The sequence below is a fragment of the Lytechinus variegatus genome, chromosome 3 (assembly GCF_018143015.1).
Source record: "Lytechinus variegatus isolate NC3 chromosome 3, Lvar_3.0, whole genome shotgun sequence".
NCBI classification, from domain to species: domain Eukaryota; kingdom Metazoa; phylum Echinodermata; class Echinoidea; order Temnopleuroida; family Toxopneustidae; genus Lytechinus; species Lytechinus variegatus.
In genome coordinates, this window is record NC_054742.1 from 12,106,564 (window position 1) to 12,124,133 (window position 17,570).

Consider the following 17,570-nt stretch of genomic DNA (forward strand, 5'->3'; position numbering starts at 1 on the left):
GGGTATGAGATTTTGAAATTTTGATTTATTTCCATGAAACAATTCTATGCGTGTCTTCATAAATATTCAGTTTAAAAGCTGATGATGTCATATCCCCACTTATTCTTAATTCACTTTTTGTTCATCAGGAATAAAAAAATGATTGTCAAATTTATAAAATAGACATTGCTTCAACTTCTTTTTTTTTTAAGAGAGACATGCATATGTGAAAATATTTGAAATAATTATGATTTCATGTTTAAAAAAAGAAAGTGGGGACATGACATCTTCAACCCACTTGTTGTATATTCATGAAGGAATTCAGATAGTTTTCACAAAATATTGCTAATATATCAAAATTTAAACAAAATGTAAGATTTAGTGAGATGTTCATCATTTGCTCTTTGAATTTTATTCTGTTTATTTATTTTCAGCCGGAGTACTCTTGAAGGCAAAGCATTGACGGGATAGAGTTATTCATATATATGACTATGAATTTAGACATGTCATTTTTAAGTTTCTTTTCTTCCTCCAGATTTGTGTGTGGGGGAACGTTTAGTTGTTTTCTTTTGGTTATTAAAGAGAGGGGGGTAGGCTAGCACCTCTTTAACGTGGTAAACTCTAGTATTCTCATTATATAATCCTTGGTGATGACAAGGTGAAAAAGGTTTGTGCAGTCAGTAGTTAAAATCTTCCAGTGAGCAACTGAATGTATGATCAATTATTAGCTTGATCGGAATGGCATTATTGAATGTCTTATATCATATTCACATTTTAATTGAATTCAGTGCAGAGTTAAGGTGGGACACTACATGTACCTCTGGATAATCATGTGCTTAATAAATAACCTGTTTTCATCCTGCCTTACAGGTGTCTGTGCATTCATTATGCGAGGACCTCATTCCAAGGCCGGGGGGGGAGGGGCACTTCCATTGACGTGTGTATACCATGCGGGACCATGGAGTCTCGAAAAGCACCCTAAACAAGTATTTTCCATATTCTGAAAATGCACCCCTTAACAGGTATTGGGTGTGAAACCTTATCTTTAACAAGTATTGGAAACAAAACGATATATTGGCAAGTAGTCCCTGAATTGAACCCTAATACAAATACAGCGATATTTCAATTGTTTTTAATGTCACGGACGTCGGTGTTACCTTTAGGCTACATCATATTGGGTTTTGTAGTACAGCCACACCTTGCGCAAAACTGACGCTAAATACTTGACTAATCACTATTGGGGCAAAAGTACATCCTTTTTCATATAACATTTTAGTCTTTTTTTATACCCTCGCAAATTTGACCCTAAATTTGTAGCTTTCCGAGCGAAATAGATACCCTTTTCTTCATTATTTTAGTGTTTTTTACACCCTTATTACGTTACGTAGGTAACGTGCCCTACCTTGAAAAACACATCCTTTTAAGTGTTTTTTGGTCGCTCATGGTATCCACTTGTCAATGATAATTATATTTGCTTATATAGCGCTTAATACTTTGTCAGAAGTCTCTAAGTGCTGTACAGAATATGCAGCATAATTACCATGGCTTTAGCAGCGCAGCTGTTATGCGTGCTGCGCTTCAAGGAATAAATTCCTGCCAGGTTCCATTTACCTCACCTGGGTTGAGTGCAGCACATTGTGAATCAATTTCTTGCTGAAGGAAATTACGCCATGGTTTGGATTCGAACCCACGACCCTCTGTTTCAAAGTCCAGAGACTAATCCACTGGGCCACAACGCTCCACACTGGGAGCGTCGATGAAAGAGGCTCCCCCCTCGGGATTCCATGTCAAAACAATAAATATTGTATCTCATATTAGATGCCAGTATGTAACAAGGCTTAAACAAAGTTGTGTGTATCACCCACTTGTGAAAATAACCAGAAATATTGAGTCATAAGAGTCTTGCACGTAAACCTTGACGTTGACCTGAAAATGACCTTTGACCTTTACCATGTGACCTTCAACGGCCGCATAACATGCAGGTCTACTAAGTACCTACATGTACAACCCCGGGGGGGGGGCACTCGACCAAAAAAGTGGTAGGGGTGTGCCGCGGGCGAGGCAAAAAACGGGGGCCTTGGAGCGGGCTTATTGTAAAAAGGAGGATCCTCGGAACGGGCTCCAGAACTACAAAAGGTTGTGAAAACGGGGGTCCTTGGAACGCATCGCCGGCGTGCGAGTACGTGCATATGCTTCCCTATGGAACGGGCATGCCTGCACGATACAGCTAGCGCGGCCTCCGCCGGGTGTGCTCGCGCAGAGGCGATGGTCGGACAGCATTCTGCGGCCGCTCATTGTTGCAGATCAATGCGACCGGAACGGCGTACCAAAAATAGCGAAGCTTTGGACCGGATTTCTTCTTTTTTTCTCGATATAAAGAAAATGCTATGCCTTGGAACGGAAATTTGAGTGTAAAAATGGGGGTCCCCTCCACGGCACATACCCACTATGCATTATATATTATTTCTAAAATTCATAAATGAGTGAATATTTTCAGTTTTTTGACAACAGTCGTTGATTTGATGCTAGTTATGACTGAAATAATGTCCCCGATGAATATCGTTAAAAAAATTAATATAAAAAGATGAAAAAACAAAGAAATACATAAAAAAAAAATAAAGTACATAAGAAACTAATTTTGGTAGCAGAATTTGTTTTAATTTGTAGTTGTTTGGAATGCCATAAAGAATTTTGTCACCAAATATTAGCTTTCTAGGAGCTTTATTTATTGAATTAAAGCAAAAAGTATTATTTCATGAATGAATTAGCATAATTACTTCATATTAAAAAAAATATGAATTTTGTGCCACCTATGCAATGGAGTAGATTGTGTCATTTTCTACTTCCATGCAAATTTTTGTAGCGATTGTGCGATTCACGGCCGAGATCTTGAAGGTCAAGTCCACCCCAGGAAAATGTTGATTTTAGATAATTATAGAAAAATCAAACTAGCGTAACCCCCCCCCCCCCGGACTTTACCTCACAAAATAGCCCAGGTAAGTTAGGGTTAAAGAAATATGTATTCGTATATGAATTACATGTAATTGTGATATGAATTTTTTTTCAGAGCAGTTCCTTTAGATTTATTTTTTCTTCTAAAAATTCATTTTCCAGCAATAATTCTGAGTGAAAGCATTTAATACCCGGGGGGGGGGGGGGGGGCACTCAGTATATAATGCATAGTGGGTATGTGCCGTGGAGGGGACCCCCATTTTTACACTCAAATTTCCATTCCAAGGCATAGCATTTTTGTCTTATTGAGAAAAAGAACAAACAAAGCCGCTCCAAGGCATAGCATTTTCTTCTTATCAAGAAAAAAAGAAAGAAATCCGCTCCAAAGCTTGGCATATTTTTCGTTACGCCGTTCCGGTTGCATCGATCTGCTGCAATGAGCTACATTTTCGGTGAAAAGCGGCCGCAGAGCGCTATCCGACCATCGCCTCTGCGCGAGCGCACCCGGCAGAGGCCGCGCGAGCTGCATCATGCACGCATGCCCGATCCACGGGCATGCATACTCGCGATCCGTTCCAAGGCCCCCATTTTCACAAACATTTGTAGTTCCGAAGACCCTCCTTTTTACAATTAGCCCGCTCCAAGGCCCCCATTTTTTGTCTCGCCCGCGGCACACCCCTACCACCTTTTGGGTCGAGTGCCCCCCCCCCCCGGGATTTAATGACTTATTTAAATTAGATTTCAAAAAGTCACGCATGATTTGATTAAAGTCTCCTCCCCAATGCCTGTCATAGCTCATAAGGCGGTTTCAAACCGCCTCGATCACAAGAATCCCCGTTAAATTACGAGAACTTTTTAAGGCTAAAAAATACCCGTTAATTATTCCTGCATTCACACCGCCCCGAAACACATCCTTCGGGATAAATTCCCGAAGTTACGAGCATGCGCAGTGTGGTCTGATAAGCAGGCAAGGCGGGAGATTCAAAATCACTAGCCCAGCAGCCACCCACGCCGCCGCGCCAAACGACACGCTGGGCTAAAAGTTCCCGTAATTTGCTTTCACATCGCCAAAATACCTGCGACCTTGGAAAAATCCCCACGAAAGTTCTCGTAATTTCGCCAAGTATCTACTATTTAGCGGGTATTTTCTTTCGGGGAAATTACGCGTAGTTTGCTTTCACATTACCAAAATACCTGGTATTTTCTGATCGGGGTAAATTTCCCGATCAGAGAATACCTGGAACTGGCGAACTTCGAGGCGGTCTGAAACCACCTATAATTCTAAAGTTTCTTTGACTCTTATTAATCAAACGGTTTATCCCTTTAAATTTAAATTGATTAATTTTCAGTTCCATAACATTTTAAACAATTTTCCTTTAATATCTGGTATGCACCTTTAAACGTAAATGCACTGACAATATTTTTATAATAGATGACTTTGTCATGTCAGATGCCATATTTTATGGCCAGGTAGTGATACTTTAAAACTATATTTTGGGGGAAATTTCCATCTGAAATACACAGATCAATTTCCTGCTTCAGTGGGAAAACCTAAATTACAAATATTGAATTAAAATGGATTTTTATACTTTATATTAAGACCATGTTTAAAAAATTGAAACTTGAATACTGACTATTTGGATATAGAGATGAAAGCTTCTAAAAAGTGTGAAAACAATTTAAATTCTGGAGCAGGATTATTGTTCCATTAGGCCTAAGAAATGGCATTACGGAGGATCAAGTATTAACATATTGCTTCTACCTTTATTGGATGCATTGTTATCACCTTAGACAAACCAGAACGCATAAATAAAAGTCTTCTCAACAGAGTTTAGATGGCACTGAAATGATTAGGAAATGTGCAAAATCAATGAATTTTTATTTAAGTTATGAATCGATAAAGCTTCCAAATGAACCATTTTCATTGCCTTGCTTGCATAGCACAAGCATACTAGTAACATAACAGAACATGTAATATAGGTGGCAGTAACAGCGATGATGACGATGGCGTCGTTGTCAACATTCAAAATCTTAAGCAATGTTAAGACCCATACTGGAACTACATGTAAATCGAAATCCCCAAAGTGTAATCATAATATTAACTGCTTGCCAGGCATGCAAGCTGATTACTATTATTGGGTTTTGAGAGTAGGCTTTATTGGCCTGAATTATTCTGTGTCAGGAGGGTTTTGTTTGCATAGGTTTGTTCATAGCTGGATTCCATAGGAATTCAATATTATTTAACTGTTTGCAGAGCAAAATGATACTGACATTATTTAGTGCTTAAATGGATGAAGACTTGCTGTTCTTGACCATGTTTTTTTTTTTTTGTTAATTCTTTGTTTGGCTCTTATTTGGCAATGTTGCAATATCAGGATAAAATGTTACAAATTATCTTTACTGCAGGTAGATATGGAAAACTGCCAAATAAGCAGGAAATAGCATATGGCAACAAACTAGTCCAATCCATTGCTTTTAGTACATATTCTAAACTGAAGAGACCAAACTATAGCCAACTTCTGTCTGAGACACAAAAAGTAACAAAAACTTGATAATGAAGCTTTAATGATATCACAAACAATACATAATTACCTTATATTACCCAGGGCAGCCATGTCATATACATTATTAGCTAGTTCTTCCAGGGCTGTGTTCAATTGACATTTTTTATGTCATTGCTGAATTTAAGCACATGTTTAGTCAGTTGTGAAAAAAAAATTCATGGCATCATTACGTAAAAAACTTATTTTTGCAGGTGATTCTGCACATGGGCCTTCTTCCAATTCATTGTATACACTCCAAGCTAATTGTTAGTCCTGGGTCAATCTGCAATTCTGCTGGACTGAAATATTGAGGAATCGGCTCTTATAGACAAAAAATGAATGATACTTTAGCTTAAGTTTGTGATTTTTTTAGTGTTTTTAGTAAACTACATGTAGCTTTATGCAGGGCTCCACACTAACCCATTTTTTCTACTGGTCCAACCTATTAATGTCGGACCAGTAGAGTCCCAGTTTTTCAAATTTTTACTGGTCCGAACCTAAAATCTATGAGGAATTGATAAAACACAACCCTAGATGTACTTCCAAAGTCGATCTTGCTGTTATAGTCTTATTCGACTTTGTATTTTTTAACCATTCAGACACAAATTCATTGTAGTGACATAGTCAGCAATATAATACAAATATGCAGATATTGCCTACCTACATGTAGAGTTTGAATATAACATTTCCTCTCCGACGGAGTTACATTTTTCCCGAAGGGATTATATTTTGCTCGAAGAGCGCAGAGCTGAGGGAAAATGTTCTCCCGAGGGAAAAATATAGCTTCAGAGGGGAGTTGAAATGTTATTCATTAAAAAGATAGACAAGGCAATATCTGTTATATTATATAGTTTATGTGGATTCGCCATCAGAGATTGTATTCATCATCTGGCTCTCTGATTAACCCAAAATTCTTGCTGCAGTTCTGATCCATCTACATCATAAAAGAAAATTTTTGGAAAATACATCAAGCGCGTCCTTCATGCTATCAACACGTTAACACAAGCGCATACATCAAATAAACTACCTGATAACCAACTTGTAACCAGTGCAAGTGACGTCACCTTAGTGAATATAATGCCGCAATTGACAATACAATGCAGTTATATTCACTGAGGTGATGTCAATACCTAGAATATAACAAATGCGATCCTTGCAGCTATGATCATGCAATGGCGTATTGACCTATCACTGATTCGAATCTACATAACCTATGAAATATATATATATATATATATATAAAAGGAGGGAGAAAAAGAGTGTTATCTCGAGATGATGCTGACAGATTTTGGAAGAAGCATAAACATGAACCTGGGGAGATGCAGATATTATGCAGTGACAGTAAAGACAAACATATTTATCATTCTGAAGAAAGCTGCTGTTATACTTCATAAATGAATTACTCTTGATGCTCCATTTCCTTCTAGAGTAGGGAGGACAAAATATATTGACAGAACTTGTATTTCCTGAAAACTTATTACTGTATGTGAGTAAAAACAAAATTCATTACATGTCAAAGAGGAATGTTGTTACTTTATGGGTTGATTTTTTAGAAGGAAGAAAGTACACATTCATGTCCGAAAAATAGTATTTGTGTACCTGCGCGTAATGATATTAATTGTGTGTGCTTATTGTGTGATATTGATTTCTTCACCATTTTCAAGATACAGATTTTGAGAGTTTACATTCTTATGTGATGTTCAGCAAGTATTAATTTTTTGTATTTTTTCTTCATATTTATAGATATGATAGCAATTCCAGATTTTTCAGCAGGAGCAATGGAGAACTGGGGATTAATCACATACCGAGGATCATCAGTTCTTTATAAACCCAATGTCACATCTACACCACAAGAAACATGGATAGTTGTTACTATTACTCATGAATTGGCACATCAGGTATGCTTTGAATGAACAAAGTGATATTTCTAATTTGCCTAATAGTGATTAGAATTATGATACTACAAAGTATTTTATTGTGCCAGTTTCAATATTTTGAATTGAATTACTTTAAAATGAAGATGAAATTACTACCAGACAAATCTTTTTACAAGAAAATAAATTGTGATGTATGACATTCAAACTGTTTACACACATTAAAGATGTAAACATATGGTTTTCTTTTTTTTTTAACTGAAAAAAATTAAATGTCTCATTGAAATAACACATTGAGAGAATATAGATATTTGCTAATGATCTTTGTAGGTTTGCATGGGGGAATTTATAACGTTGAGACGGTTTACGGTTCATTATGTGTATTATGAAGAAGGGAAAGGAAATACAGGCAGATATTGAAATGGAAAGACTAGAAAGGATGAAAAGAGGAAAACAGAGTTATTCTTTTCTTGAAACTGAGTGAGGTCCTGAAAACTCAAAGATTAGCGATCAGTCGCTAAGAGAACTGACCAATCAATATCAATGTTACATCCATATTTGGTTTAAAATACCGACCAGGGACCAACCAGTGCGGTTGTTTTTATATTTGCAATCCATCACAAACCTTTGTGTTACGGGCCCCTGGTTTAAAGAATACCTCCATTTTCCTCTTTTCATCATTTCTTGTTATTTCAATTTTCTGCCTGTATTTCCTTTCCCTTCTTCATATTACACATGGTGAACTGTAAACCTTCTCCATGTTAAGATATTTACTGTAGATATAAATGAGTTTTGTACCACTGATGCATGGTTCATTCAAATTTGATTGTTTGTTTAATAATTTACAGTGGTTTGGTAATTTAGTTACAATGGAATGGTGGAATGATCTGTGGCTCAATGAAGGATTTGCCTCATTTGTAGAATACATCGGAGCAGATCATTTTAGACCTGAATGGCACATGGTAAGAACTATAGCGCTCTTTACTGAATTAATTTTATTTCATCTCATGATAATTTGCTCCTTCACATCCCCACTCATTATACAAAGATAACTTAGGAGATCGCGCTTTTGCCTGTGCAGCCCCAAAATTATGGAATGTTTCCATATGTAATAAGATCCTGTCCATTAGTAGAAACGTTCAAACTTGGACTAAAAACCTATCCATTCGAATAATTTTCATACATGTACATTTCTTTTTCCCCTTTTTTAAGTCTGTCCTCAAGCATTTCACAAGCTTATTACAGTGCAGTAGAATATATGCACATAGTTTCTGCGCTATATAAATAAGTATATTATTATTATCTTATATACTTATTTGAACAGGATGTTGCAAAAGTGAACAAAAACATCAAGCCTCACTTTTATCCTGCCAAACATCAATTGGTAACCATTTACTAATGGCAGTCTGCACCTTTCGCTTTTGAAAACTGATATGACATTATACAATGCAGCTGTGCAACAATAAGATTATTAAATCAAGACATGTTTATGATAATAGCATTAGTAATATGAACATGGACCTATGAGAGATGGACATTCATCGATGATAAATTCTCTAGCATACAAGTGTCATTGTCCTCAGAATAACATTCTATTCATATCCAGCTGATTTGTTCCTACCAGGTCCACCATCAATGTGATTGATTTCTTATCAATAATACCATTTTTTCCAAGTTTCATCCTATTATTCCAGAGATACATGTGGCTCATATTGTGTTAGAGATTGTTCATCTCATAATGTTATTGGGGTCATTATGTGCGTACAGAAGTGTGCGGATCAAATAATAACACATTTTCTGTCGCAAAATAGTTTGCCTCTCAATTTTGCTGCTCCAAATCTAAAGCATGTTGATTGAAAAGCATTTTCTGGCACAGGGAACCAGCCAACTAAACTTAAACCAGGAAAGCTGTCCCTTTGTAAATTACCTTGTCAAAACGCATGTATGTTCTCATTATAAAGATACACATAATCATTAGGCAAAGTGGATGTTGTTCGATCTACGAAAGGATCGCATTGAATGTCCATCTCTGATAGGTCCATGGTAATTACCTCTGGAATGCATCAGATAGTCATTGTTTTCCTCCGGAATTGACAACCCCTTGTACTCATGCGCAGTACTTTGATTGCTGATTACAGTTTAGAAAGATTCTGACGATGCCAGTCATATGTTTTTATCATCACTCATTTGTGTCTCGCTTGCAGAGCAGAAGCGAAATACATGCATACATGTATGTAAGAACTGGTTATCTAATGTGACAGTGTTGTTGAATAATCAAGGTCAATTTTGATGTGTATCATAACTTTTAAAGTATAAGGACCTGTTTCATCTATTTTAGGGTATATTTTTGTTACTAATAGTGTTTGGTGTGAATATATTGTTTTCAATGGTTTGTTTGAGTAGATTTTATATCATCAGAATTTTGGTATGCTTTCTTCCTGATAGCTGGATAAGTTCATCATAGAAACCACCCATGCAGCAATGGCCAAAGATCAGAAAGCTTATTCACATCCTATCAGAGTAACAGTCCATGATACTGCTCAAATCAGTGAAATATTTGATTCCATCTCGTATAGTAAGGTATGTAGATTTCTTTGATCGTCAAAAAAATTGCAGCTTTCTTAGATTTTAATACTAATCTAGCACTACAGTACTTGAATGATCAATGTTTTCATTTGACCAATATCAACAATTCATAAATAGTGTTCCTGAGATGCCCTACTCTTGATCTTGCTATGCTAGTCACAAAAAAATATCTTGAGAAAGTTCATTTGAATTTATATTCTGCTTATTGTTTTCTAAAGTATATGGACAAATAATATATTAGTCATGCACAAGAAGTGTATGAGCTAACTGGGCATTCAAATATTCTAGTAAGAACTGACCCAACTTTTGAGGGAAACCATTTCCTTGAATATATTGTACAATTCTATTAACCTTGATTGAATGATAATGTAAGCTTTGTTTTATTAGTCTATGAAATCCGATACAATTGCAGGAATAATGAGTTGATTGATAATTAAGGGCCATGAAAGGCTTATTTTACTTACAAAAAACAATCTGTCTGCCATTGAAACAAGATCCTACAGAAGTTTTTAATTCCTGGTAACCTGGGTTAGCACACTAAGCACACTTTCATGTTGTGAGAAAAAAAGTGGGTTAAGCTTAAACCTGGAATTAAGGTTACGGGGTTCAGTAAAATTTTACCTGTGAGAAAAGTGTAAAGGTATAGCCATGTTCATGTCTCTGGGAAGCTCACTGCTGCTCTGTTGCAGATTTTCTATCATACAGGCAGTTTGTACATATTAGTTTTCATGAGCCTAATTAAAACAGGAAGGCTACAGATATTCGTTCGACCCAACCCATTCAAATTTTTTTCAATTTGATATTGCTGATTGACAAAAGTGTATGAATATAATTGAAAATCAAACACTGATTCTAGAAATGGTAATTACTAAACTTCCTATGCCCAAATTGGAAAGATATATCAGTGACTCTGGAACTAGGGCTATTTTACTATTTGGGTAGATGAATTTGATCCCATTATAGTTATTTTCATAAATTTATGGCAATTTATTGTTAAAATGAACTGGCTACGATACCTTTCTCTGGTCAGATGTGGAATGTCAGATAATTTTACGTTTATTTTTTTTTTCAAAAGTGCCATTTTAACAGACAAGTCTATGGGGAATGTTTTCAGAGTGTGATGCCATTAACATCCCTGCTAGGTTTTCTTTAACACTCATTTCCTTTCATCTTGTTATTGTATTTTTTCCAGGGTTCTACTATGTTGAAAATGTTACAGAGCTTTTTAATGCATGGTGACCAGGACATCATGATGCTTGGAATCCAGCGTTATCTCAAGCAATATCAATTCAAAAATGCTGTGACCTCTGACCTCTGGAATGCCATATCAACGGTAAACCATCCTTCATTCTGCCAGTGAAACAACTTTGGCAATATACTTCTAAATCTTGCACACTGTCTTTTTACTGCATTATTTCCCATCCCATCGTTTGGCTGCCCACTTGGTCTTAAAATGAGGATTATTATTCTTAGCAGTTAAATCCTTATCTTCTTTTGTCTTCATGTGTTAATGACTTAATTTTATCTGTGAAATGTTATAAATAAGGGGAAATGAAAGGCTGTATGGAAATGTGAACAATATATATTGAGTGTTCAGAACATGATTTTAGCTGTACTGATATGGTTGTCTTTATGATCTAATTGAAAGATATGGATGGTATTTATAGATCTGTTTGTGAGTTACACGTAACTTTGTGCATGACTGGTGATCCTTTCACATACCTCAAATTTTTAAGTTGTGTGCTACTTATTAATGGCTTAGTGAAACACTACCAAGGGTTTTTTTTATTTATCCCATATTATTTGTTAAGGTTGCCACGGAGAAAGGTCATAATGTGAATGTTAGTGCTATGATGGATACATGGACACTTCAGATGGGATTCCCAGTTATCAATGTGACCAAGACAGGCTCTGTAACTCAACAAAGATTTCTCATTTTCCCTGAAGGAAAGGCCTCGGATGAGTTCTCTACACAGTTTGGGTATGCTATTGATACCTCCATTCTTTAAATGTTGGATAGAATATTCATAGAAAAGTGAACCAAAACCTTCACACCTTGTTTAAAAATGATCAAAGCAGTGGCATGCAGAGGTAAGTGGGGGCAATGGTGCCCCTGAAATTTTCACAACTAAGCAAAAAAATTCTTAATATTACATCAAAATCTATCACAAAATCAGATATTTGTATCCAAATGGTAAAAAATTTTGCTCACTCACAGATTTTGTCTCACCTGCGTAGCTTAGTGAGACTATAGACGCCGCTTTTCCAACGGCGGCGGCGTCAACATCAAATCTTAACCAAAGTTTGGTTTTGAAATGACAGCATAACTTTAAAGTGGACCTACATGTAGTTCATGAAACTTTGACATAAGGTTAATCCAGTATCATTGTAAATCCTATGCAAGTTTCAGGTCACATGACCAAAGTCAAAGGTCATTTACGGTCAGTGAACTTTGGCCATGTTGGGGGTTGAATTACCATCATATCTCGGTAAGTGTATTGGTCTAGTTCATAAAACTTGGACATAAGAGTAATCAAGTATCACTGAACATCAAAATCTTAAGGTTAAGTTTTTGAAATGTCATCATATGGACCTAGTTCATGACACTTGAACATAAGGTTGATCGAGTATTACTGAACATCCTGTCTGAGTTACATGTCACATGACTAAGGTCAGAGGTCATTGAACTTTGGCCATGTTGGGGGTATTTGTTGAATTACTTTCATAACTCGGAAAGTGTGTGGATCAGTTCATAAAGCTTGGACATTAGAGTAATCAAATGTCACTGAATATCTCATGCGAGTTTAAGGTCACATGACTGAAGTCAAAGGTCATTTTAGGTCAATAAAGTTTGGCCATTTCAGAGGTACATGTAATTATTAGATTGCTGTCATAACTTTTAAAGTTTATAGATATAGTTTACACAATGTGGATGTAGGGGTAATCAAGCATCACTGACAAGTCTTGGGTCACATGATCAAGGTCAAATGTCATTTATTGTCAATGAACATAGTATTGTATCATTATATGAATTGTGTTTTTTGTGGATAATTATGTTATAGTAGTCTTCAAAATCAGCACTGCTGCTATATTGAATCTCGTGATGCAGGTGAGACTGCTAGAGGCACTCCACTTGTTAAGAAATTTTGCCGTATACTCCATGTCTAAAAACTTGTGGGTACTGGCAGAGCTTCCAAGTCTCCTGGATCCTGCGGGAGAATACTGGATTTCAATCCAATCTCCCGTTCTCCAGACCCCATGCCAAAATCTCCCGGATAATTGTGATTTTTAGCTGTTAAATTGTATAATTCATACAAACTACTGTTTTACGAGTCTAGCATGTTCAACTCCCTTTACACCCACGTGGAACCTCCTTATCACATTTTCAATTTACCCAGTAACTTTAACAGTTTTTGTATAATGGTACATTGATTTCCAATCTAAATGAAGATAATTTTACCGAACGACTGGTTAATTAGTCTAACAAGCATTTTTTTCTGGTTCTGCAATGTGCGTGATGGAAACACTTCAGCGGCACTCCATGCACATGCACCGCGGCCCTGCCTGCCTGGTCTCCGGCCAGCAGATCGCGCCGCGGCTGGAGGCTATGCGAGAAGGGAAGTCCACGAGCGCTGCGATGCATTTTTCGGAAGCTTGTGTGCGCGTTATTCCAGCTGAAACTGGATCAATGATGGGTTACTATTATAATTACACCCAGACTCGTAGGATAAATTTTATTGACAATCCTGAAGAACAGAAGCAATATTGGAGATTTTTTTGCCTACTTTCACTTGGGTTGATCGGATTCGAACATTTTCTCTTTCGTGAGTGAGCTGGCCTGGCGCTAACCCAGGGAGCTCTGGCCCGCTTTGCTGGCTGGCTCTGCGTCCCTTGCTACAAAAAGGCAATTTTCACAGGAATCCCTCGGCTCTCAGAGACTTTAAACAGGCCACATATAAGTCTTTACAGGGCCAGGCAAGCTCATCTACCACTACTGCAGCCCCTTCCCCTTTGGACAATAAAGGTATTTTCATGTTAAATGCAGTTTTATGAATCATGTTATGTTCTACTATATTGCCTGAACTTCTGAAGCTTGACTTGAAGTATATTTTTCGTCAAGGACAATTCATGAAATCTCTCTAATGTGCATTTAAATCTATGTGCCAAAAGTTTTGATGGTTTAGACAGCTGTCAGATACTATCAAATGTTGTTTTTTAATGTGTTTTGCTACCCAAAACTCTCGTCCATTGGACATTTCGCCTCGCGCGCTCCTTCACAAAATCATACCTCTGCGAAATCTTCTAGATTCTATCATCCCAATGTTGGCAGCTCTGTACTGGTAATTATGTTACTGGATCAGTATTTCAGAAATTTTGCTTCAGCTGAAAACAAATAATTGTTTCTGGTCATAATGACAACAGAAGTCATGAAATGATACAAATGATGTAGTGATATAATAATTTTGTTGTTACCACAGATACAAGTGGACTATTCCTGTTACATATTACACTGATACTAACCCTGAAACCAAGACTGTTGTTATGAATCATGATCAAGGTTAGTATGGATAGATATTTCTCTGTAAATGTATAGTCACCTGCCCTACTGTGGCTAACACAGCAAAAAGAAATCTCAAGTATTCTCTTACAAAATTGGGCAACTGCACTGCCCCTTAATATAAAGTTTACATACACCCAGGAATTTCAAAGAAAACTTGACACTTGCCAAACATAAAATTTACTGTATCTTATAAAATATTTGTGCTATAATGACGATTTTGATATCAAACAAATTAGTATGTCATGCCCCTTCATCACATTGCTTTTTCTTCAGGGGCTGAAAAATATTTAGATGTTATATATCCCCTATAATCTTCATATTTAAGACAAAAAAAATAAAAACTTTACAAAAACATTTCATATTTGTGCTAGTTACTTCTCAACACAAACATTCCAGATTACACTTTTTTATTCAGTGGTTATATATCATGATAAAAAATGTATTCTATGACACCTAGATAGATCCTTGTCGTTTGATTGGTTGTTCAATATCGATCATTCAGCCCATTTTACAATGACTTCATCAACCATGCAATTTTGGTTCCATTCATCATGCAATTTTGGATCCATACAATTTTGTCCATTGCACGCCTGCACCAAGACTGCAGCCGCCACAAGTAAAATCACTCATGTTTGCAACTTGCATGTTGTATTTACGTGATAATCAACAGACATAGTCCAAGGTAATATTTTGCATCAAAATTCATAAATATCATTTGAAAAAGAATCTATTTTTAGCTGTCATAGTCATATAAACTAAATAATGAATGTCCTTTTCGTTCTTGCAATGGACAGAATACTTCACTTGGTGAAAGATGAAATGAATGATCCATTCACCTCATGATGTATTCTGTCCATTGCACGCAGAAACATTCATTATTTGTTTAATATGTCATCGATTTGACATTTATATATTTCTATGAAACGATGTTTGAAAATATAATACCAAACAATAGAATACATTTGGCACAAATATTCCTTTTTTTTCTTCAAAGAAAATTTCACCTGAAATATACTTTAATCCCAAAAGCATGCCAATCATGTGAAAAAGCTTGATACGCTCTTTCATTTGATGCCAAATTCGTCATGGTAGTGTTTATATTTATGAAGAAATTTTTACAATATTTGGCAAATTTGACTGAATTCAAGGGGTGTATGTAAACTTTTGGCCTCAACTGTAAATTGGTACATTGTATCATAGAATGGTTTATACACAAACAAGTTAATTAACTAATAGTCAGTGTAATGATTTCATTAATGGGATAGCATCATAGTGTTATGTAGTATGAATTTAACTTCCTGTTATCCTTTCAGTCATTCACCCTCACTTGTTTACAAACTCCCCCAATGTCATCTAAGAATCCCAAACCCCCAATACCACTTAACTGCTAATAGCCTTGACCATAAAAGACCAACCCTCTGTGATGTCAGCTAACTTCATGGAAGAAGTATGACTCACACTCCAGCCCCAGTCACTTGCACAGAGCATCACCACACCCCTTATACCAGAGAAAGTTTGATAGACAGTTACCTGTAGACCAATCATAACAAGTTTAGATCACTCCCACCTTAAATTGTTACACCCCCAAAACTAAGGATATAAATAAGACTTCTTGATTATTAGAGAATAGAGAAGACCAACGATAGAATACTAGACCCACACTCATCCAGATAGACTAACTGACTTCAAGACTTAGACGTCCATCCAGTATATATTATATTAACTTCACTCCGAATCTTAATCTTATACTTTGAAATTGTTTATATTCATCGTCTCCTGTTATATCTGAATCTTCATGTACATTGAACTGTAGCTGAACATTGATGATTAAATACTTTGTGATTTGATCTGTATAACTTTCTGCAAAGTTTCCTTATTACGCTTCCCTTCAATAATCACCGATCCCATTCCCAACACAACAATAGGTCAACCCTCTTGCAGACTTTGTAGCCTTTGTACCTGCTCTTGGGTAACTTCTTAGTAATGCAATACAATAATTAATGTACTATGAATGGTCAATTTTGAAAAGAAAACATGTATTTCAACATATTCTCCATTTGTCTATAAACAGTAACCAAAAGCTTGCCATGATAGGTTTGTGATTAAAGTTTTATATATGTTTTTCTTTAATCTCTTTCTCTGTTTTTTTACTAATGACTGTAGCAAGTGTGAATCTGGATGTAGCAGGCGCTCGTAAGTGGTTCAAAGTTAATAGCAAGCAATCTGGGATGTACCGTGTGAACTATGACAAATCAACCTGGAAAGCTCTAAGTGATCAACTTGTGACTGATCATACTGTGTTTGGTGCTGCTGATAGAGCTCATTTAATTGATGATGTATTCAGTCTAGCTTGGTAAGTCCATGTAACATGAAGCTTTATAGTGTTTAATCCTGGGGCTAATGTTAATGATTGGTTGTACACAATGGTCAATCTAATCTCTTTAAAAAATCAGCCCCACAATCTATCACTAAGCTCAGTATTAACCCTATCTAGGCCGGGGGGGGCCTCGGAGGCCCCCCCTCAACGAATCGCGCGATATTTTCGCCGTGCGAAATTTTTTGACCGCGCCACTCGCTGAATTTTTACTTTCAAGTCTTGCGCAACTTTTGAGACCAATTTTGCATCACCCGGGTACGTGGTTCCGAAATTACGCAACATTATGTAAGTGCATGTCAGACCGAAAATTGCTCAAAAACGTGATTTCGTGTACAAAGTCAATGCAAATTGTGTTTTCAACCAAAATTCATAAATGTATGATTATTTATTGTCTTTCTAGTCTAAATGTATTCATTTTATGCTTTTTATGATCACAGAAGAGTCCCCAACAAATTTCATTGAAAAAACAATGAAAAACAAAAGGTCCAAAAAACAGATAAATACATAAGAAATTGCAAAAAACAATATAATACATAAGAAAATGATTCGATATCACAATTTTTTTCATGTACGCTTGCTAAGGACACCACAAAGAGTTTCTATACCAAAAATTAGTACATTTAGAGCTTTATTTAGGGAGTTAGAGGGAAAAGTATGATTTCGCATACTAATTACGCATAAATTAGCATAATCACTTA

At 36.3% G+C, this 17,570-nt stretch overlaps 1 protein-coding gene across 2 annotated transcripts in view; it reads left to right on the top strand.

Moving 5' to 3' along the window:
* Positions 1–17,570, top strand: part of LOC121410231 (glutamyl aminopeptidase-like) — a 69,892-nt gene that overhangs the window by 38,957 nt on the left and 13,365 nt on the right. For both annotated transcript variants that reach the window (XM_041602170.1, XM_041602171.1), the window contains exons 5-11: positions 7,218–7,372; positions 8,197–8,310; positions 9,794–9,928; positions 11,127–11,267; positions 11,746–11,915; positions 14,413–14,492; positions 16,659–16,848. In XM_041602170.1, the coding sequence (XP_041458104.1) occupies positions 7,218–7,372; positions 8,197–8,310; positions 9,794–9,928; positions 11,127–11,267; positions 11,746–11,915; positions 14,413–14,492; positions 16,659–16,848 (985 nt within the window). The remainder of the gene's footprint in view (positions 1–7,217; positions 7,373–8,196; positions 8,311–9,793; positions 9,929–11,126; positions 11,268–11,745; positions 11,916–14,412; positions 14,493–16,658; positions 16,849–17,570) is intronic.